Source organism: Lathyrus oleraceus, chromosome 3 (genome assembly GCF_024323335.1).
Source record: "Lathyrus oleraceus cultivar Zhongwan6 chromosome 3, CAAS_Psat_ZW6_1.0, whole genome shotgun sequence".
Lineage (NCBI taxonomy): Eukaryota > Viridiplantae > Streptophyta > Magnoliopsida > Fabales > Fabaceae > Lathyrus > Lathyrus oleraceus.
The window spans coordinates 159,112,096-159,136,262 of NC_066581.1; the positions used below are offsets into that span (position 1 = coordinate 159,112,096).

General features: G+C 40.4%; 1 protein-coding gene and 3 pseudogenes across 1 annotated transcript; all 4 read left to right on the forward strand.

Annotated features, from left to right (window-relative positions):
• The first annotated feature begins 5,642 nt into the window (after positions 1 to 5,642).
• On the forward strand, positions 5,643 to 6,506 carry LOC127130187 (protein MICRORCHIDIA 2-like; annotated as a pseudogene).
• Positions 6,507 to 6,516: 10 nt separating this feature from the next.
• Positions 6,517 to 8,112, forward strand: LOC127130188 (probable ubiquitin-conjugating enzyme E2 24; annotated as a pseudogene).
• A 1,340-nt stretch (positions 8,113 to 9,452) lies between these two features.
• On the forward strand, positions 9,453 to 10,449 carry LOC127130190 (pyrophosphate-energized vacuolar membrane proton pump 1-like; annotated as a pseudogene).
• Positions 10,450 to 14,310: 3,861 nt separating this feature from the next.
• On the forward strand, positions 14,311 to 23,426 carry LOC127130191 (uncharacterized). Its single transcript, XM_051059251.1, has 5 exons — positions 14,311 to 15,567; positions 15,610 to 16,977; positions 18,328 to 18,543; positions 23,259 to 23,310; positions 23,407 to 23,426. Exons 1-5 carry the CDS (start codon positions 14,311 to 14,313, stop codon positions 23,424 to 23,426), a joined length of 2,913 nt encoding a protein of 970 aa, XP_050915208.1.
• Positions 23,427 to 24,167: the final 741 nt, after the last annotated feature.

Genomic DNA, 24,167 nt, shown 5'->3' on the forward strand with positions numbered 1-24,167 from the left:
ATCATTTGTGAAATGCTGGTTTTAGATCCAATGAATATGAAATTTTGCATGCTATAACTAGACATCTTGATTGACATTTTAGTGTTGATTTGGTATTTTTATCATGTGTCATTTCTGTTTTATGACCATGTTAAGGTAGGTGTGACAATTTGTGTCACACCTTATGATGTTCAACTTGATTTATGAATTTGCCATGCCAAATGAATTCCAAATGTCCTGATTTTTGTATGATGCATGATATGAAAGTTGTGAATGAGCATGATTTATTTTGGAATTTTTGGGATCATTTCTAATTTAATTGAGATTTTTCATTCTGGATGGTCACATTTGAGCTTTTAAATTGCTTTGAACTTCATTTGATTGTGAAATGCTTGTTCTTTATCCAATGAATGTGAAATTTTGCACACTATTTCTATACATGTTGAATGGTGTTTTGGATTTGGTTTGAGGTTTTTACCATGATTCATTTCTGTTTTGTGCCTATGTTAAGTTGGTGTGACAATTGGTGTCACACATGTGCTTGTTGTGCTTGTCTTGACTTATGCTATGTGATTGCCATGCTTAATGATGTCCAAGGCCTCTCATTTTTTGAGTGATGATCATGTTGTATGTCCTGTTTACTCATGAATTTTTCCAAGATTATTTGAATCATTTTTGATTTAATGTGCATTTGTTCATTTTGATGTCACAATGTGATCACGACTTGCATACCTTGCCATGTTTGCTTCATGAAATGAATTTGGTGAATGATATTGATATGGGACCTTTTGGATTGTGTTCTTGATTGATTGAAGTTGCTTCATGTTAAATTTCATGTGTTGTTTTGAATTTTTTTCCATCTTTGACCCTAGGCTTTGACCTAGTGGTTTGGACTCACTGTTTGGATTGTGGATTTCAGGTTAAGCACATTACCATGATGGAGTTGCTCACTCATTCGAGTTGATTAGTTGATGGATGTTGGCTAACCTTGTGTTGTTTTGTAGGTTGATGCCAAGTTATTTGTGTTGTGCCCATTGGCTTGTGGCTTGCACATTGTTGCTTAATGCCTTATCTGTCTAATTGTGTGATTGACTGTTGTTTGGTTGTCTAAACTTTGTACTGATTTGTTTGATGTTTTCACAGGTACATTAGTTGCTTTAAGTTCACTTTGAACTTTGCTTTGCTACGTTGCTTAACCATTGAGGTATAATTCTCTGACTTCATGTAGTCTGGAAGACCTGTCCTGTTATGTGGGCAGGCACCTGATTGAAGCCCTCCTTAAGAGGCAATGCTTGTTTTGGTTTATCTTTGTGCCAAGCAGGAAAAGTCCTCTTATGAGGCAATTGGCAGATAAAAGAGATGTGCAATCCATCGCCTGCTATTCAGTGTGTCATCCACTTTGCTCACACCTTGTGTTGATGCATTGTGGATATTAACCCAAGATCTTTGTTGTGTCAGTCATATGTGGAGAAGTGTTCCTACTTTTTGAACTCCCACACTTTCATTTGTCTGAAGCTCTCCCAGGCCAGGGATAAGAGCTGTGAGGTCTTACCCTCACTTCCCATTTCATCTACTTCACCCTAACTCTCAATGTTAGGGTTAAGAGCTAACTACACCCGATTCTAGTTGGCTTGTGTTTCACAGCCTAGCCTTGTATGAGCCTATTGATTGCATATAGTGTGTGTGCTTGCTTTTTGTGGTGGTATCACTTTGCCTGTGCTGTTTAGGATAGCTTGCTGCCTGTGCAAGTTAGATAGAAACCTCAGCCTAGGACCCTGGTGGATTTGTATGATAACTATTAGGCTCGAGTCAGTCTCCCTTCTAGTTTGTCACTTCCCAGTCTCTGGTTAGGAGAAAGTTTCTCCCCTATTAAGGGGAACTACGTTGCCCTGATCCTCATACCAGATGAGGTACGTAGGCAGGAGGTCGTACGAGATCTCTCCGGGCACCCTTTTCCTTTTTGTGTGGGTTTTCTTGACAGTTATTAGGCTTGAGTGCCAGACTCCCTTTTAGCTTGTCTGTTGTTAACCTTCTTGTGTGTGTTAGGAGATGGGTGTAAGACCAGCGATTGGCATTCCGTATCCTATTGGCGTTTGTTTGTGTGGAGTCTGACGTAAGTCTAGCGATTGGCAGTTGGTTTCCTGCATGTGTTTGTTGGTTCGGAGTCTGATGTAAGTCCAGCGATTGGCATTCGGTTTCCCTGTTTGCCTGTTTGTGTGGAGTCTGACGTAAGCCCAGTGATTGGCAGTCGGTTTCTTGTGTGTGTGTTTGTTTTGGCGTGCGTGAGCCGAACTACGGTAGCTCTGATTCTCATTCCAGATGAGATACGTAGGCATAGGATGCGATATCCTAGCGAACCCTTTCCCCTCTTCTTCCATCTATGTCTTATTCCAGCCAGTATGTGATGTTTGAGCAGTTTTTAGCAACCTTATCCTATCTTTTTGAGCGTGGATCCCGTCGAGTACAACAGATGCGTAGGGGTGCTAATACCTTCCCTTCACATAACCGACTCCCGATCCCATCTCTCTTTGGTCACAAGACCATGTCTTTTCCAGGTTTACTTCGAGCGTTTCCTTTCCCTCTTTTGGGATAAATAACGCACGGTGGCGGCTCTGTTTGTTTTGTTTTTCCCGTCGGTTGTTTTTTCGCGTAATGCGACAGATTGGAATAAGGAGTTATTCACTCAATTAAAATATTCGAGAATTGTATTAGATACAATTGAAAGGAGTTTCTACCTAAATAACCTAGTTTTGTGTAATCCGCCTACGCGGACTTAAAACAAAGTGAAATGTGGATCTCGACCCACTAGAAAATCTTCCAATGGGATTTTCCGAATCAAATGGTGAGGGTCATTTATTTTGAGTAAGATAGTGGGAGCATATTTAATTAAAGGCCTAATTAAATATGTTATTGATACTTATATTTTTATTATTTTCATGTAGATTACCATGACAACAAACACCTCTAACAATATTTTGCGATCAATCCTTGACAAGGAAAAATTGTCTGGGACAAATTTTCTAGATTGGCACTGAAATCTGAGGATTGTCCCCAAACATGATAGAAAGTTGTATGTCTTAGAGAAACCTGTTCCTGAAGAGGAACCTTCTAGTTCTGCACCTAAGGAAGAAAGAGATGCTTATAAGAAGCATGCCGATGATGCCAATGAAACTGCTTACCTCATGCTAGCTACCTTGAACTCAGAGTTGCAAAAGCAACATGAGAACATGGCACTGTTCGATATGATCGAACACCTGAAGATGCTCTATCAAGAGAAAGCAAGGCATGCGAGGTTTGAAGTTTCAAAAGCCCTTTTTCAAGGAAAGTTAGCTGAGGGAGCCCCTGTAGGCCCCCATGTGCTCAAGATGATTGGGTATATGGAAAACCTTGAGAGGTTGGGTTTTCCCCTCAAAAAGAAACTTGCGACTGATTTGATCTTGAAATCGTTGCCAGATAGATTCAGTCAACTTGTCCTTAATTTCAATATGAATGATATGGACAAATCTCTTCCTGAACTGCTACCATGTTAAGAACTGTTGAGCAGAATCTGAAGTCAAAAGGGAAGTCAATTCTAATTATCGGAAATGGAAAGAGACAAAATAAAAGACCCACCAAGCAGGGTGATAAAGGGAAAGGAAAGGAAGTTGCCAAACCCAAACCCATTGCTCCTGCTTTGGAGCCTAGTGGAGGCATAGCAAAGGAAGGCACCTACTTCCATTGCGGTAAGACCGGACACTAGAAGAGAAACTACCCAAAGTACTTGGAAGATAAGAAGAATGGAGTAGAGACTTCAACTTCAGGTATTTTTGTTATTGAAATTAATTTATCTACTTCTACATCATGGGTATTATATATTGGATGCGGTTCCCACATTTGTATCAATGTGCAGGGGCTAAAAAGGTGTAGAGATTTGCCAAAAAGTGAAGTTGACCTACGAGTTGGTAATGGAGCAAAGGTTATTGCTTTAGTCGTAGGAACTTATGTATTGACTTTACCTAGTGGTTTAATAATTCAGTTAGAGAACTGTTATTATGTACCTGCAATTAGTAGGAATATTATTTATGTTTCTTGTTTAGACAAGTTTGGTTTTACATTTATAATAAAGAAAAATTATTGCTCCATTTATTTGAATGCTATATTCTATGCTACTGCACAAATGAACAATGGACCATATGTCCTTGATATTGAAATGCCTATTTATAACATTAATACTAAAAGGATGAAACCTAATGAGTTAAATCCAACTTACCTTTGACATTGTCGATTAGGCCACATAAATGAGAAACACATTTCCAAACTCCATAAAGATGGACTCTTGGACTCTTTTGATTATGAATAATATGAGACATGCAGATCTTGTTTAATTGGAAAAATGACAGTCTCCATTCACAAGAAAAGGTGAAAGAGCTAATGATCTTTTGGCCCTCATACATACTGATGTATGTGGACCACTGAACATATCAGCCAGAGGAGGTTTTCAATACTTCATCATATTTATTGATGATTTCAGTAGATATTGTTGGTTCTAAGTGCTGGCAGCAATTTTGGTAAAACAAAGAGTGTTCACAAGATGTTGCATGTGATGTCTTAACATAAGATATCTTGTACCTGCTGGAGTTTAAAAACATAATTATGCAGGATTATTTCAGGATGTCATACACGACGTCATGACATTTGATATTATGTACCTGCTGGATATTTAAAATGGAATTATGCAGGATTGTTCCAGGATGTTAGACCCGATGTCATGACATCCTGTACACAGAACATTCAGTGTGAATGTTATGTGTTATGTGATTGCGCATTTAATGGCAATCTATGTATGATTGAAGATCTGATTTGCAAGCGCATTCAATCATTAATTACAATCTGATTTACTTATTTTCCAATGAGATCTAACCAACTGTCATGAGAAGATTTAATTGGAAAATAGTTTTAGGGTTTTCAAGATGTCCAAGCCCAGCTGAATGCTTCTATAAATAGGACATGGAAAACCTGATTTGATACACAAACAATACAGAGCGAAATATTGAGAGAGAGTAAGGGTTTGTGTCTTGTGTAGTCATGTGACTTGTAAGCCATTCAATTCATCCATAGATGATTGAATTGGTCTGATTTGTGAGTTGTACTTTATCACTCAAAGCTGTCATACCCCGATTTTGGCCCTGAATTTTATTTTATTTTTTTCCCATCAATCAGTCATTGGCATTTCTCCTCATGACCATTTCACGTTTAAAACTCTTCACTTCATATCGAGAGATTTTTCATTCATTCATAATTCAAAGAAATTTCATACATATTTCTTCATTCACATTTATATTCTCCATTTCACATTCAAGATTCTACATTTCATATTTAAAATTTTCATCCATATTTCTTCATTACATTGGAAATTTTTTCATTCATATTCAAGAATTTCCACATACTCATTCATAGTTCGATTACTTCGTTCGTTCATTCAATCATAATCATCCATGTACATGGCATATGAATAACTTATAGTAAAAAAAAAACATCTCATCACATATACATGTTTGGAATTGTTACAATGGATGTGGAAGTTGATACATTCACTGATGTATCTACAAGCAACTTGGAACAATATTTTCCGTAGAAAAAAAGAAACAAACAACTTCCTGCTTCAGTATACTAGGTCACAAGTCATGAAGGAATCCAGGCCATCTCAAGATTCAGATCAAAGTATTGAAGTTGGGACATGGAAAGAAGCAGATGAATTTATTGAATTGGTGGGAACAGAAGAATCTCAAAAGGTTGGCAAGCTTAAGAACAAGAAGAATAATTCACCAATGCTAGGCTTTCTAGATGATGGCGGTAAAATGGATCCCAACTCACTACGGAAGTGCATGAGCTTGGGTTATTCTTCAAAGAAGTCGAAGACAATAATTGGACAGTATGGAAATGGATTCAAAACTAGTACTATGAGACTAGGTGCTGATGCTATTGTTTTTAGCCGCGCTACACATTTGGGCCGGGCAACACAAAGTGTGGGTCTACTATCCTATACCTTTTGAGGAAAACTGGGAAAGATGATGTAGTCATTCCAATGATAGATTTTGTCATATCTGGCCATTGGCCTGAGCCAATTGTTTACGGCTCACTGGACGATTAGTCATCAAACTTGAAAACAATTCTTGATTGGTCTCCTTTCACATCCAAGGACGAGCTCATGCTTCAGTTTGAGGATATAGAATCACATGGACGCAAGATCGTAATATATAACTTGTGGTTGAATGATGAAGGAATATATGAATTGAGTTTTGATGATGATGCTGAGGATATCATGCTGAGAGATGAGGCCAAGCATGCAAATGGGCCGAAGTTGAACAAAAAAAGTTGTTCAGCTTCAGTCACATATTTCTTACCGCATCCGTTATTCTTTACGGGCATATGTTTCACTTTTGTATCTTAGAAAATTTTCGAACTTCAAAATCATACTAAGAGGAAAACCTGTGGACCATGTTGATATTACGGATGAGTTAAAGCATTCGGAAGTTATTAATTACAAGCCCCAGATGGCTATGTGACAACTGGAGAGACAACCATGATGAAGGAACTGTTTGTTCTGTGGAAGCAAGTTTGGTGTATGTTAATTGGGCTATGTCAATTCTTCTGGGTTCCAATTTGAATGTGAATTCTCCTGTGTGCTGGCAAGATTCAAAAAAACTTGACCATGCTGTCGTGTTTTTCGCACGCAAACTGGCAACTCGGTGACTGGTGCATGCTTCCTGTTGAAGACCAAAAGGAACAAATCGAAAAGATGATTCGAGATTCGCCTGATGCTTATCTTCCTAATAAGCATAGTACGGCTAGAGAATATAGAAGAAGAAACCTTAACTCTAGCATGGAAGAATTGTTTATTATTGGTAAGATGAAGACCAAAGTCGATATTATTTGGCAAAAAGGCGAAGTTACTTTGGGGTCTGATCCATAGAACTTAATCCCCGTGAATGTCATAAACACTCATGAGTTTTTGGCCTCATCAGTTTGTGATGGAAAAAGGTACTTCTGATGACGATGATGATAAGGCTAGCAATCAAAGATGGGGTGTTGTTCTATCGGTCGATGCAAAAGAGCATACCGTAAACGTGCAATGGAGAACAGTTGCGACATCCAAGCCAAATGATTTGGCAGGAGAGCCAACATTGGAAACTGTGAGTGCGTACGAACTTGTAGAACACCCGGATTTTTCCTGTTGTTTTGGTGATATTGTGTTCAAGACCGCTCAAAAGCACGTTGGTGGTTATCGAGCTGAGAAAAATAATGCAAATTCAATGAGTGACTTGAATGTGGAAGTTCCTCTCATAAAACTGAATCAAATCAACTACCAGAGTAAGCCTAAAGATAACTGTCACCTGTCCCATATCGGCAATGTTTTTGGATTCAAAGATGGCCATGTCGAGGTGAAATGGGCTACTGGTTTAACAACTAAGGTTGCACCTTATGAAATTTTTCGGATTGATAAGCACGAAGGTTCAACTGCAACTCCTGTCTCTTATGAAACAAATGTTGTCGACTCGACTCAAGAGATTATTGATCATGGAAGTCTATTTTCTGACCAAAAGGGAAAGGGCTTGTTAGATTGTAATGGTGATAAAGATAAATGTGATAAGCATCCAGGAGAGAGTAGTTCCTTTTCCATTCCTCAAGCCGCCTTTGAACTTATCTCCAGCATTAAAGCTGGCGTATTTCAAAAAACTTGGCTTGACATCATTTTATGGAGCTGTTTCCATAGTTCCAACATTTGGAGAGGGAAATGCGCCCGATTTTGTTGGCAAGAAAGATTCGGAAACTTGTAGCTCTGACACTAACTCACATACTGCGAGTTCGTTGCAGTATGCTGAAGACTCGACTCCGTATTGTGAAGTTTATAGGGTTCATGAGACGAGCAATGTTGCAGTTTCTTTGAACAAAAACTGTTCAGATCAATTGAAACAGTTCGACGTGATCCATATTTGCTCAGATCACCACTTTTTCAAAGAAGGAAAAGGGTTGCCATTATCTCAGGTTAAGAAAGATTGGGCGAAAAAGGTGCAGCAAGAATGGAGGAACCTGAAGAAGAATCTTCCAAAGTATCTCGCATTTCGCAATGGACTCTGTGAAAGGACATCATAAAGGTCTTAAGAATTTTATCCAAAGCTACCTGTATGAAGAACAGAAAGAGCTCGTTAAACTTGTTGATGCCAAACTCGGTCAAGAGTATGAACTTATTGTTACTACTTATGCCGAACTATACCGTTATAGAATTGGTGATGTGCTAAAGGTAGCTGGATTCAAGAACAAAGCGCCACAGTTCAACTTTGTATGTAGAAAAACATTGTATTAAGCATCCGTGCAGACAAAACCGACGAGGTTGAGCTTCAAAATGCGATCCATCTGTATATGTGACTATTGTGAGACTTGAGGTGAAACAGAGTTCCTCTGAATCGCCGCAGCTTCATCAACATTCTTAATCCATGATCCACAACAACACCACATAAAATCAGTTCAATATCCAAAATAAGCATGTTGTCAATAGAGATCCAATGTCCAATGAGATGCTTAAAATGCGACAACAACTCGAGCATTTGCAAGCAGAACTTTGTACCCGTTCTGGTAGCTCTTCCGAGGAGGTTCAGGTCCTTAAAGAAAGAATTTCTTGGCTTGAAGCAGCTAATGAAGATCTTTGCCGTGAACTTCATGAATATCGTAGCAGATGCTCTGTTGTGGCACAGTGAAAAGGATGCTTATGATGGTAGCATGTGCAATGTAAAGACGGATGGGCTTAAAAGAGGCCTACCTATCACAAATCCTGATTATCCGGTGAGTGAAACAACGGGGGCTTCAAGAGAAATTGAAGAAGTAGCTAAAGAATGGGAGCATACACTTCTTCAAAATATAATGGACCGAGAATTACACGAATTGAACAAATGCTTGGAGCAGAAAGAGTCTGACATGAAGCTTTTTGGATCATCGGATGCTGAAACACTCAAGCAGCACTTTGGAAGGAAGATCGTGGAACTTGAGGATGGGAAGAGAACTGTCCAGCAAGATAGGGATCGCCTTTTGGCCGAGGTTGAAAATCTTGTCGCCGGCTCTAATGGAAAAACACACAAATCAGACGATATCCATGCCCAAAAATTGAAAGCACTTGAAGCCCAGATTCTGGATCTGGAGAAGAAACAGGAAGACCTCAGGGAGATTCTTTTGAACCATTGACTATCAAGCAGAGGAAGAAGCACATTAGCACACCCGTTGCTCATGATTCATACTCGGTTCTTCCTTGCAAGGCTTCTCGCTTGGGATGCTTGTTGTGACAGATTTGCTATATTGGAATCATCATCACCTCCCCGAATTCTTATAGTTCCCAAGGGTAGTTCATCAAAAGAGCAAAATAAGCTGCTACAGCTGCTGCTGTTTCCTCAACTTCTGTTCAAGTGCGAATTGTGTTGGATGATGGAACATCAAACATAGTAATGAGGTCTGTTGGTGCACGCAATGAACCAGTCTTTGGCTTGCATGGAGGGGCACTGCTTGGTATTGCCTATCGGATATTTAGAAGAATCAGTCCAGGTTTTCCTTTGCCAGACAAGATGATTCCTTGAATAAGACATCTATTTTGTAGTACTCTGGGATCCCAAACAATTAAGCCTAATACGGAACTCTCATTGGCTGCAAAAGAAGGTCTTGGACTTAGAATTGGAGATGATGTTAGCAGACAAATTGTTCAAGACACACTTAAACAAGAGAAATCCTTGCTTGCTTGCTAACCACCTTATTTGCAACTGACTTTTTTTGAGATCAAACTTGTGAAGGAATTTGAGCCAACATTAAAAAATAGCATTGTCGTTTCAACAGCACTGATGACTGTTAGAATTGCAATTGTTAATTGGTTAGTACTCCCATCTACCTTCGCCATCTTCGATATTGGAGAGCAGAAAGTTGTAAAGAACTGGCAGCTATTCTTGTGTGTTTCTGTTGGTCTTTGCACAAAGGCTTATCATTGGATTTGTCACTGAATACTATACCGGCGATGCATACAGCCCTGTGCAAGATGTTGCTGATTCCTGCAGGACTGGTGCTGCTACCAATGTTATCTTTGGTCTTGCCTTGGGATGCAAGTCTGTTATTATTCCAATTTTTTGCCATTTGCAATTAGTATTTTTGTAAGTTTCCGTTTTGCTGCCATGTATGGTTTTGCTGTTTGCGGCACTTGGAATGTTGAATGCTATAGCAACCGGATTAGCCATCGATGCATACGGTCCAATCAGTGACAATGTCGGAGTTGTTACCGAGATGGCTGGAATGAGTCACAAAATTCGTGAAAGAACCGATGCTCTTGATGCTGCAGGAAACACAACTGCTGCCATTGGAAACGGATTTGTTATTGGTGTTGCCGCCCTTGTGTCTTTGGCTCTTTCTGGTGCCTTTGTGATCCTGACAGTGCGGTTTCGAGCTTTGGAGAAGCTCTGAACATTCCTGATATCGTAGAGAGCAGCCGCTATGTTGCCTCTTTACCCGCGATCAGAGTTTGTTACCATAGCAAGTGACGCCGCAGCAAGCAGCGAGAAAGCAAAGATGGTGCAATATAACTTTAAGGAAATTCCCTGCAGTAAAACCACAACAATACCACACAAAATCAGTTAACTCCAAAACAAATTTTTCAATTAAGTGAGTTACAGTGGTGAATTGTTTCTTACCAACAGTAGAGTTTTCAAAATGAAGAGAATTGAGGGAGGGACCACCAACTGGGGATGAGGACAAAACTTCCCACTTCCGTACGAGCAGCTCCACCACTCTAAAGGAATACAGCAGAGAGAAATTAGCCACATATAAAAGAGAAGCCACTGTTCACTAAAGGGGAGAGCTGAAAACCCTAGTTTTTGGAGAGGATTGGCGGCTACCATTCAGAAAAGAAAAGGAGAGAATCGAAGGCAACGCTTACTCACATTCGTCGGTCAAACTCGCCGCAACCGGTTAGATTCTTTTCCGAGCTTTATTTCCATGTTTCGATTATGCTTTGAACTCCATGTTTGATTTAGCAACACCGCTGCTTGTGGTGTTAACTTGCTGTTAAGATTTTGATTTTCAAAATGAAAAGAAAAGTGAGCTTTGGATTCGTCGTTACTGTTTCAACATGAGCTTTGTTATTCATAGTTACTGTTTTCAACTTTGTATTTTATTTAAAAGGTTTGGTGCGGCTTCTGTTATATTATGTATTAGTGTTTGAAACTATATAACACGGATAGTTCTAGTCCAGTGGTAGGAATGTTGTTTGTTAAACCTAAGGTTCTGGGTTCGATTCTTGGTTTGCAGCATTTTTCATTTATAACATATTTTCTATTTTTTATTAGTTTTTATTATTATTACCACTTTTTATTATTTTAAACCTTTTATTTTTATTTTTTCTCCTTTTTTAAAAAAAAAACACTTGTTGATTTTAATATTAAACATCGATTTTAATTTATGGATTCAACGATTTTCATGTTGTTCATCCATGATTATTTTTATCGATATATTGATAGTATTTCGCCGCGTTTCGATTAATCGCGTATGACATTTCAATTATTGTCAACATGCGCAAACCGGCTTTGAGCACATTATTTAGGTTTTGTGTGTCCCTCAATTTCCATCCGTGCCAAATCCCAATTTTATCCTTGTTTTCGATTTAATTTTTAAAGTGTTTTGTAAATATAACTTGTTGAGTTATTTACTTTCTTCACATGGCTTACTCTTGGGCCTTCTTACAATGAGACAGTTCGCTGCACTTACACTCATACATTGCATTATTCGTTATTTGGGCCCGATTTAATTATTCCAGTACTTTGAATCCCCATTTGACAAAATGTACCCCACTCCCCCGATGTGTAATAATTTTACTGCTTTTCATTTCTTTATTGCTTGACTATTTAGTTAGCTACTAACACAAGAATAAAATCAACCATTTCCAAAATTATACAAAAATATGACTCGATCCAACGTCGAGTATTTTCTCAATAAACAAATCAATTCATTTCTCCATCCTATTCTATTCCATTTCTTTCAAACTTTCACCAAACGCTTGATTCAACGTCAAGCCATTTTTTTTGATAAAAACTCAAAAAAATATTAATTCATAGTTAAGACCTTTTCATAAAGATGGAAGTGGAACGTGGTGTATACCATGCACTCCTGAGGCTAGGATTCGAGATGTATATCTCGTCAATCCTAGTTCTCGCCATCATCCAAGTCTATCCACTTTGTTTTCTCTCAAACACTCATTCAAATATTTCTCCTAAACGTTCATCAATGCTTGATCTAGGGTCAAGTCATTTTCACAACAAAACTCAAAATACATAATTCTTATTTAACATTTTTTTAATAAAGGTGGAAATGGAACGTGGTGTATACCGCGCACTCCTGAGACTAGGATTCGAGATGTATATCTCGCTAATCCTAGCTCTCGCCATCATCTAAAATTGTCAATGCGGTTTCTTCAAACCCTTTATCAATCAAATTCAAAACACTTAATTCTTATTAAACATTTTTTGCAAATAAGATGGAAATGGAACGTGGTGTATACCACGCACTCCTGAGACTAGGATTCGAGATGTATATCTCGCTCATCTAAGTTCTCGCCATTACTCAAAACACATAAAACCAATCAATTTCTTTTTCTCGCCGCCGTGCGATTAACCCTTCAAATCTTTTCTCAAACGAAAGGTACTTTGTTTCAAAACAATGCAAGGCAATGTTTTTCCACCTGTTTTGGGTAGTTCAACAATGTTTTCGTCGATTTGACACAAAGTAGCTTTCGCTAAAATCGACTAACAAACAAACATTTTTCTACCCAGAACTACGTAAGCCTTGATTTCTCTGTTGAGATACGTAGGAGCAGGATTTGTAAATCTTGTCAGGCCCACTAATAAAAAACTTAGGTTTAGTCCTTCGTTAAAAAATCCAAAAACATTTCTTCTCTCTTTTATTCTTTCTTTCCTACCTAATAAATTGAAAAGCCTAACATTTCAAACTAACATTAACGCACACAACTAACCTAATGGTTCCCGTTGAGTACAACGGACGTGAGGGGTGCTAATACCTTCCCCTTGCGTAATCGACTCCCGAACCCTGATTTGGTTGCGACGACTAATAATCATTGTCGTTTCTTTCTTGGGTTTTATCGATATTTCCCCTTTCCTTTTTAGGAATAAATAAAGTTCGGTGGCGACTCTGTTCAGTCCACCATTGCGAGCGTGCGATCGCGCTTCGCTTTGTAGTCGTATCCCCATTTTTTTGAGGTGCGACAGATGGCGACTCTGCTGGGAAGTACTCCCAACCCCTAAGCGAGTCAAGCCTAGTTAGGACGTTTGTATGCCTTTATTTGTTTAGTTGTGTGGCTTTTCTTTATTGTTTTATTATCTTTATTGTTATATTGTTATATTTGTTGTATATTGGTTCTATTGTGATTGTTGGTGTTTGGGTATTTGATTGCAAACCATGTCGGAAAGACTCTACACCCGAGTCTAAAGTGAAAAAACATAAGATAGGACGATGGTTGAGTAGTACGGACTCCCGAGGTGAATACTTCGTAAGGGTCAGTACGAGAACCTCACTTAGAGTAGATTCTTTTGCAAATATTGTCGCCCGAGGTGTATACCTCGTAAGCGTCGATGTTTCAAAGGGGTCCGTGACTCTAAGGACCTTTTAGAACATTAAACCTTTGGCCAACTAGAAATGATGGTTGCGTAGTATGGATTCCCAAAGTGGATACTTCGTAAGGATCGATACGAGAACCTCGCTCAGAATAGATTCCCTAGATGGAGTTGACGACCGGAAAGTATTTTCCGTAAGCGTCAAACAGTCTTTTGAATCCATGACTCTGAGTACCCTGTCTAGAACCCAGTCGATGGTTGCGTAGTACGGACTCCCGAAGTGAATACTTCGTAAGGGTCGGTACGAGAACCTCACCCAGAATAGATTCCCTTGATGGAGTTGACGACCGGAAAGTATTTCCCGTAAGCGTCAAACATTCTTGTGAATCAATGACTCTGGGGATCCTTTGTAACAAAGCCCTAGATCATACCCGGTGAGAACCCCGTTTTGGAAAAGCAATCAAATTTATCCCTACCTCGGACCTTTGAACCTGTACCCAAAAAAAACATTGCATCCATCCATTCATTGCATATGCATAAAAAGCAAAACTTTTAGTTTGAACCAAGAGTTTTGCAAACAAAATGCATCCATACATGCATTCATACATTTTCAAAAAAAAAGTCTCACTCCGCCCTTTCTTCCTCCAGTTTCACGCTGAATTTTCAACACCGGTACAATACTCGCGCCAGAGCAAGACAGAGAATGGCTGAACAAGAACAAGAGAGCGCCCGAGTTAAAGCAGACCTAGACGAAATCAAGGGAGGCATGTCCCAGATGCGAGAGATGCTGCAAGCTTTAATCTTCAGGTTTGAGATTCCGCAAGCGACTGTAATTTCAGAAACCACGGGCCCAGCAGTGGAAGTCCCGCCTCAGAGGACGTTACCCTCAACCCTTCCTCCATATGTGCTACCTTATGACTTTGTCCCCCGAGCGAAGGTGGTGCACAAAATGGGGCAATCTGTCCAACAAGCCGTGCCATTACCGGTTTACACTGACGCACGTCCGGTCATCCATACTGTGGTTCCGCCAACTGCTTATGCTAGGCATGTTCCTCATTATGAAGATCAAAACCACATGTATCAAACTGTTGACTCAACTGTTGCTGGTGATGAAGTAAGGTTTGAGGACTTCAGGGAGGTAAAGGAGAACATGCAGCTCCTTGAGAAGAAGTTCCGAGATCTAGAAGGAGACCACGTCTTTGGATCTGCTGCCAAAGAAATGTGTCTTGTATCCGGGTTGGTGATTCCAGCAAAATTCAAAACTCCGGACTTCGACAAATACAAGGGGCATACTTGTCCAAAAAGCCATCTCATTATGTATTACCGCAAAATGGCTGCACACGTGGAGGACGACAAGCTAATGATCCACTGTTTTCAAGACAACCTGAGTGGGGCTCCTTCCAAGTGGTATCTAAGTCTGGATCAGAACAGGGTCAGGTGTTTCCAAGACCTGTCAGACGCGTTCATAAAACACTACAAGTATAACATGGATATGGCGCCTGACAGAAGACAGTTGCAGAGCATGTTCCAGCATGACAAGGAGTCCTTTAAAGAATACGCTCAAAGATGGAGGGAGTTGGCTTCTCAGGTTGAACCACCTCTTGCTGAGAAGGAATTGGTTGAATTGTTTATCGACACTGTCCAACCCCAGTTCTACGAGAAGATGGTTGGAAGTGCTTCCTTGGGATTCTCCGTGCTTGTTGCTATAGGAGCTCGCGTGGAATACGGTATAAGGAATGGAAAACTGGCGGCTGTAGCTGGAACTTCAAATGCCAACCAAAAGAAGTTCTCTGGAGGGTTTCCCAAAAAGAAGGAAGGGGAAATAAATGCTGTGACTGATGGTCAAGGAAGAGCTCCTCCAAGAAGGAGACCACAACAATATCCACCTCAGCAGTATGTTCAACAACCAATTCCCTATCAGCAACCCATGTATCCCATCCAGTTTGCTCCGCAACCATACGTAGCTGCTGTAACGCCTGCGTTCAATCAATAACCTGCTCAGGCTTATCAAGCGCCTCCAGTTTATCGACCAACTCCAGTTCAACCACGTGCCGCGGCTCCTCCAACTTATCAACAAGCACCAGCAGCTCCTGTTTATCAACAACCGAGAGCTCAAGCGCCAAGGCAAAATGCTCAAAACCAGAATAGAAGGCAAGGGGAGAGGGCGACCTTCAATCCAATCCCAATGTCATACACTGAGTTGTATCCCTCCCTATTGCAAAAGGGGTTGGTGGTTCCCATACCTATGGGACCTCCACCTGACCATCTTCCTCCATGGTACAACCCTAATGCACACTGTCCTTTTCATGAAGGTGCCCCCGGGCATGATTTAGAGGGTTGTTATGCTCTGAAGCATAGGTTTCGTGAACTGATTGAGAGCAAGATTTTGTCTTTTAAGGACATGGGACCGAATGTTAAGAACAATCCCCTTCCTCCCCATGGAAATCCTGAAGTCAACGCCATTGAAGACGCTTCTGTTGGTGTTACGGTTGAGAAGGTGGAGGATGTAAAGACTCCTTTGGCAGCATTCCATGCCCGATTGGTGGAAGCTGGCCTGGTTAATATTGATCATGACAACTGTGAAGAGTGTGCCTCATACCCAAAGGGATGTCAGGTGGTACGAGACAATATCCAAAACTTGATGGATGAAGGAGTGCTTCAAATATCCAGTGCTTTGAAGAACGAAGACGTGTTGGTAATTGAACCTTGTTTCAATTTACCCGAACCAGTGGAAATCCCTTACTATAGCAAAAGGGTGGCGCCTGAGAATAGTCATCCGTCGCCTGTTGAAATATGTATGCCCTCACCTTTTCCGTATGAGAGCACTAAGCCTGTGCCTTGGAAATATGAGATTACTGTTGTGGAGAAGGTTGTTGAAGGAAGTTCAGACGCTGAGGTGACAGAAGCTGTAAGTGAAGACGTCACAAATATTGCAGGAATGAGCAGAATGACCCGTAGTGGTCGAATCTATACGCCTGAATTCAATGTGACTCCTCAAGGGCCAAGCAAGGAATCAATAGTTGTAGCTCCCACTAAAGAACCTGAAGTGGTCCAATCCGAAGATGCTGTTGAATTCTTGAAGTTAATCAAAAGAAGTGACTACAAGGTTGTGGATCAGCTGCATCAAACGCCATCTAAAATCTCTATTTTATCTCTGCTATTGAACTCCCAAGCCCATAGGGAGGCTTTGTTGAAGGTGCTTGCTCAAGCTCATGTAACACAGAGCATAACAGTTGACCAATTTGATGGAGTAGTGGCAAACATCACAGCTTGTAATACTTTGAGCTTCAGTGGAGAAGAATTACCTGAGGATGGGCAAAATCACAACCGTGCTCTCCATATCTCGGTGAAATGCAAAGATGATGCTTTGGCAAGAGTGTTGGTTGATACCGGATCTTCTCTGAATGTTATGCCAAAGAGAACACTCGCCAACTTATCTTATCAAGGACCAGCTATGAAGCCTAGTGCCTTGGTAGTGAAAGCTTTTAATGGTTCCAGAAGAACCGTGATTGGAGAGGTGGAATTGCCCATATTGATTGGCCCTCATGTATTCCCGATTAATTTCCAAGTCATGGATATTAATCCAGCATATAGCTGCTTGCTGGGACGTCCGTGGATTCATGCTGCAGGGGCAGTCACCTCCACTTTACACCAAAAGATGAAGTTTGTAGTGGACAATCAATTAATCATCATTTCTGGAGAAGAGGACTTTGTGGTCAGTCACCTTTCATCCTTCAGATACATTGAGGCTGACGAGGACGCTTTGGAAACTTCTTTCCAAGCTCTTGAAATAGCCAATGCCACTTTTGTGAAAATGAAGGACCCCGTTGGGAAGGCTTGTTCATCTTTCGCGTCTCTGAAAAGCGCAAAGTCTAGTATCGAAGGAGGAAACCCTGAAGGTTGGGGTCAACTTATTAATATTCGTGAGAAGCATGATCGCTTTGGTCTGGGATATGTGCCTTCCGTTGCGAAAGGAGCCCGAGTCCATGCAAAGGACAACACCCGAAGCATCCAGGAAGTATTCCTCAGCACAAGATTCATCCATGGAGATCAAGTAAATGCAATTGAAGATAGCACCGAAAATGAAGATGAGCCATGTTTGGTTTACCGGTGTGAGACAGCTTTGAACAACTGGAAGGCGGTTGAGATCCCCGAAATTTTTCCTTTTTCAAAGTAATAATTGTTGTTTTTTTCAAATCCTTAGCTCTGCCCAAGGCTAATGGATCATGTTGTAGGGCCCCTTTTCATTTTCAAATAATCATTATCAATGAATGAAAGGCATTTTGTTAAATTCTTCTTATTCATTTATTTTGCTTTCTCTTAAGAAAATGGCAATCTTTTCAAAAACAAAAAAAACTCTTCATTTATGCATCTTTTATTTTTACTTATCTAAAAGAAATCAATCATTCAAACATGCAGAATAAACGATAACCCCGTTGAATCCAATGACTTTACTACCTCTCATAACTTTGACTCCCCTATCTACCAAGAGGAAGAGGAGGGTGAAGAAGATGGTTACATCCCCGACGAACTGGCAAGGCTGCTCGAGCACGAGTCCAAAGCCCTTCAGCCACATGAAGAACCGGTGGAAACAGTCAACCTTGGCACAGAGGAAGAGAAGAAAGAAGTCAAAATCGGCACCACGCTTGAAGTAAGCATCAGAGAGAGATTGGTCAAGCTGCTACAAGAATATGTGGATGTATTTGCATGGTCATACCAGGATATGCCAGGTCTAGACACCGATATCGTTGAGCACAAGCTGCCACTTCAGCCAGATTGCCCGCCAGTAAAACAGAAACTCCGAAGAACGAGACCAGATATGGCTCTGAAGATTCGTGAAGAAGTCAAACGACAATTTGACGCTGGTTTTCTCGCAGTGGCAAAGTACCCACAATGGATAGCTAACATTGTACCTGTTCCTAAAAAGGATGGCAAGGTGAGGATGTGCGTTGACTATAGGGATCTGAACAGAGCTAGTCCAAAGGACGATTTCCCTCTACCACACATTGATACTTTGGTAGACAATACTGCAAGTTTTGATGTATTCTCCTTTATGGATGGTTTTTCTGGATACAATCAAATCAAGATGGCTCCAGATGACATGGAGAAGACCATTTTTATTACCCCTTGGGGCACTTTTTGCTATAAGGTAATGCCTTTCGGTCTCAAAAACGCTGGGGCAACTTACCAAAGAGCTATGGTCACTCTCTTCCATGATATGATGCACAAGGAGATAGAGGTCTATGTTGACGACATGATCGCTAAATCTCATAATGAAGAAGAAATCATATGAGCCATCTGAAGAAGCTGTTTGAACGCCTCAGAAAGTTTAGATTACGATTAAACCCTACAAAATGCACATTTGGTGTCCGTTTGGGAAAGTTGCTTGGCTTCATCGTTAGTCAACGAGGAATTGAGGTAGACCCTGACAAGGTCCGAGCTATACAGGAAATGCCTGCTCCACGCACCGAGCGAGAGGTCAGAGGCTTCCTTGGATGTTTGAATTACATCTCAAGGTTTATCTCACACATGACGGCCACGTGTGAGCCTATCTTCAAATTGCTTCGAAAAGATCAAGCTGTTGAATGGAATTCTGATTGTCAAAGTGCTTTTGAGAAGATTCATCAGTACTTACAAGAGCCTCCTATTTTAATTCCACCTGTCCCAGGAAAGCCATTAATCATGTATATGACTGTGCTTGAAGGGTCAATGGGATGCGTGCTGGGGCAACATGACGAAACTGGTCGGAAAGAACATGCTATTTACTATCTGAGTAAAAAGTTTACCGATTGTGAAAGTCAATATTCGCTTTTGGATAAGACTTGTTGCACGCTAGCATGGGCCGCTCGTCGTTTGAGACAGTACATGATTTGCCATATAACTTTGTTGATCTCGAAGATGGATCCAATAAAGTATATCTTTGAGAAACCTGCGTTGACTGGAAGACTCGCCCGTTGGCAGATGCTTTTGTCAGAATACGATATCCAGTACGTAACCTAGAAGGCAGTCAAGGGAAGTGTTTTAGTAGAGTATCTTGCTCACCAACCAGTTGAAGACTATCAGCCATTGAAGTTTGATTTCCCCGATGAGGATATCATGGTGATAAAAGATTGTGAGACCCCAGGCCCAGATGAAGGACCAGAACCAGGATCTCGATGGAAGCTCGCGTTCGATGGTTCCTCCAATTACAATGGTCATGGTGTGTGAGCTGTTTTGATGAATCCAAATGGTGGCTTTACCCCTTTCACAGCAAGGTTGTGCTTTGATTGTATGAATAATGTCGCTGAATATGAAGCTTGTATCCTTGGTCTTGAAGCCGCAATTGATCTCCGAATCAAGATCCTTGAGGTGTATGGAGATTCATCCTTAGTGATCTATCAAGTCAAAGGAGAATGGGAAACTCGCGATGCGAAGCTGATCCCATATCGCGCTCATGTTGTGAAGATGATAGAATACTTCGACGATATCACTTTGCATCATATCCCAAGAGTAGAAAATCAAGTGGCTGACGCTTTGGCAACATTAGCATCAATGTACCAAGTCAGATTCCATAATGAAGTTCCACTTATTCGAATCGAGCGAAGAGATGAGCCTGCCTACTGTCAATTGATTGAAGAAGAAACTGATGGTAAACCATGGTTTCATGACATCAAGCGATATCTTTTAAGTCAAGAGTATCCAGAAGATGCTACATTATTGGATAAGAAAACTCTGAGGAGGTTATCGTCCAAATTCTTTTTGAGCAATGATGTGCTTTACAAGAGAAACCATGACATGGTTCTGCTCAGATGCGTGGATAGACACGAAGCAGACATGCTGACCAAGGAGATTCATGAAGGATCTTTTGGAACCCATGTTAATGGACATGCCATGGCCAAGAAGATTTTTAGAGCTGGCTATTACTGGTTGACCATGGAGTCCGATTGTTTCAGCTATGCAAGAAAATGTCATAAATGCCAAATTTATGCTGATAAGGTGCATGTACCGCCAACACTACTGAATGTTTTGACGTCGCCTTGGCCTTTCTCAATGTGGGGCATCGACATGATTGGTGCTATAGAACCTAAAGCTTCCAATGGTCACAGCTTCATCCTGGTTGCCATTGATTACTTTACTAAATGGGTAGAGGCTGCTTCCTACACCAATGTGACGAGACATGTGGTGGCTCGCTTTATCAAGAAGGAGATTATCTACCGCTACGAAATCCCTAGCAAGATCATCACAGATAACGGTTCAAACTTGAACAACAAGACAATGACAGAATTATGTGAGAGTTTCAAGATTGACCACCATAATTCTTCTCCATATCGTCCAAAGATGAACGGTGCTGTTGAAGCTACCAACAAAAATATCAAGAAGATCCTGCAAAAGATGGTGAAAACTTATAAGGATTGGCATGAGATGTTACCCTTTGCTTTGCATGGATACCGGACCTCAGTCCACACTTCAACAGGGGCAACCCCATTCTCCTTAGTGTATGGGATGGACGCAGTTCTCCCAGTCGAAGTAGAGATACCTTCAATGAGAATTTTGATGGAGGCCAAGCTAGACGAAGCTGAATGGATCCAGAACAATTATGATCAACTTAACCTCATTGATGAGAAGCGTATGACCGCTCTGTGCCATGGACAATTGTACCAGCAACGAATCAAGAAGGCATTTGACAAGAAGGTTCGTCCTCGAGAGTTCAAGGAAGGAGATCTCGTGCTCAAGAAGATCTTGCTAGTACACAAAGATTCACGTGGGAAGTGGACTCCCAACTATGAAGGCCCATACGTTGTAAAGAGAGCCTACTCTGGAGGTGCTCTATTTCTCACAACTATGGATGGCGAAGAGCTCATTCACCCTGTGAACTCTGATGCAGTCAAAAGATATTATGCCTAACAAATCCCGGTGGACTGAAAACCCGAAAGGGCAGTCCAGGCAAAAGTTAGGGATAAAAAAAAATATGGTAGCTCGCTAAGTTGAAAACCTGAAAGGGCGACTTAGGCAAAAAGGAGCGTCCCGGTGGATTGAAAACCCGAAAGGGCGATCCAGGCAAAAATTAGGGACAAAAGGCATAGACTGCATCGGTTCGTCACTGATCAACACAGAAGAGCTAAAAATGAAAGATCAATCTAGTTACTCCCTTCAGAAGCGAGGTCTCATGGAGTCATTGTTATTAGGGATAGTAGTAGTCATTGTGATTCAATGTAAACCTTTCCCTATTGTCATTTTCAAATTTGTAACATTCCATGGAGCTGCGCCATTTGCGTGCTACCATTCTTGAATAAATACAAGTTTGCCTATCAAATTCTATCATTTGCTGTTTTTCTCTGATTTTCTTTGTTATGCAAAATGTCATTTATTTGTTAATAATGAAATTTTGAACTCAAAAAGAATTTTTCAACATATTGAGAAACACAATTTTGCTTTGACATGTGGAAATATTAAAAGGAAATCTTTCGTCTTTCCCGCAAGTCTCAAGTTGCAAGACTCCCCCTGGATGATCAACATCTATCTCCAGAGAGCACAAATTTATCATTCTCTGGAAGGATTATTGGGCCAGTTGTAACTGTTCAGCTTGATAGATCCTCCTTTGATGCATTTACACACTCCTTTGGTTGAGTTATTGGTGTTGAGGATTCAGTACCTCCATAAAGCTTTCCCTAATTTCCAGTCTGTATATTCTCAGCATTTGCATTTCATGATCATTCATACATCATGCATATAAGCAAAATCCAAATCATGCATAGCCGAAATGTACTTCGTGCTCATTTTGCATTGACCTAGGTCTTGTTGTTGATCCTATATCCCTTGACCTCTAATTCTGGTTTGTCTTTGGTGCCCTTAAACCAACACCCGGTTTTCGCAGTCATTTTCAAAGTCCAATTGTTGTTGGCATGTACAGAAAGTTTAATTACCCTGTCTTTCCTGATGGTTCCGTGAAAGTCATGTATGACTTATCATCTTGAAAAATTTCCAGAAGCTTGGAGGTTCTTCGTGTTAGAAAGCTCCAATGATGTTCCTTTGTATGTTTTCCAATATTCTCAGGTCATGTATGAACCTATTGGTAAAACTCCCTTTGTTTTTTCCCAAGTGATGTCAGGTCATGTATGAACCTATTGATGGAACTTGCTTTGTATGTTTTCCAATGTTCTCAGGTCATGTATGAACCTATTGGTAAAACTCCCTTCGATTTTTTCCAAGTGTCGTCAGGTCATGTATGAACCGGCCTGTTAAAAATTCTTTGAATAATCAAGTGTTGACAGGTCATGTATGAACCTGTTGTTGAAAATTCTTTGGATGTTCCAGCATTGTTAGGTCATGTATGAACCTGTTGCTGTTGAGCTTTTATTCCAATATTCCCAGGTCATGTCTGAACCTGTTTTTGAAGAATCTTTCCAATGTTGTCAAGTCATGTATGAACTTGTTGTGGAAATTTTCTCAAAATGTTCCAGCATTGTTAGGTCATGTATGAACCAGTTGCTGTTGAGCCTTCATTCCAGTTTTCCTAGGTCATGTATGAACCTGTGGCTGAACCTTTTATTTCAGTGTCGGCAAGTCATGTATGAACTTGTTCTGGAAATTTTCTCGAAGTATTCAAGTTTGTCATCAGGTCATGTATGAACCTATTGATATACTCTTTTTGATTTTTTCTGAGTTTGTTAGGTCATGTCTGAACCTATTGTCAGAAATTCTAGATATTCTCCAGCATTGTCAGGTCATGTATGAACCCATTGCTGTTGAGCTTTCATTCCAGTATTACCAGGTCATGTATGAACCTATTTTGAAGTATCTTTATCTATGTTTATTTCAGTGTTGTCAGGTCATGTATGAACTTGTTGACACACTCTTTTGAATTTTTCTGAGTTTGTTAGGTCATGTCTGAACCTACTGTCAGAAATTCTTGATACTCCCCAACATTGTCAGGTCATGTATGAACCTGTTGTTGAGTTTTTATTCCAGTATTACCAGGTCATGTATGAACCTGTTTTGAAGAATCTTTCTCTATGATTATTTCAGTGTTGTCAGGTCATGTATGAACTTGTGGATACACTCTTTTTGAATTTTTCTGTTTGTTGACAAGTCATGTTTGAACTTGCTGTCAGAACCGTTCTTGGTATTCCCCAGCATTGTCAGGTCATGTATGAACCTGCTGTTGAGCTTTTATTCCTGAATTACTAGGTCATGTTTGAACCTATTTTTGAAGAATCTTTTCAAGTATTGTCAGGTCATGTATGAACCTGTTGCTGAACCTTTTGTTCCAATGTTATCAGGTCATGTATGAACCTGTTGTAGAAAGTTTTTCGGGTTTAGTAAGTCATGTGTGAACTTACTGCCGAAATCTCTTGTATTCTAAGTGTCGTTCATCGAATTTCACTTTGAGTACTCTCCAGTGTGTGTCTGACTCTCCAACAGAATTGTTTTCCCCAGCGAGTTGGTTTTTACCATTTGTCTGTCTGTGGACCATCAGCATTCCCCACAGACTGGTCTGTCTAGTAGCATCTCCGTGTCCCTAACATATAAATTCAAAAAAAATAAAGGATCATGCATCCATGCATATCATATCATAGCATT

Excerpts from the sequence above, each read along its gene's own strand:
- LOC127130191 (XM_051059251.1), top strand. The coding sequence starts at position 14,311 with ATGGCTGAACAAGAACAAGAGAGCGCCCGAGTTAAAGCAGACCTAGAC. Across the intron at positions 18,544-23,258 it reads TTCCTAAAAAGGATGGCAAG|GTCATGTCTGAACCTATTGT; the intron begins GTGAGGATGTGC and ends TGAGTTTGTTAG. Across the intron at positions 23,311-23,406 it reads ATATTCTCCAGCATTGTCAG|TGTTGTCAGGTCATGTATGA; the intron begins GTCATGTATGAA and ends TGTTTATTTCAG.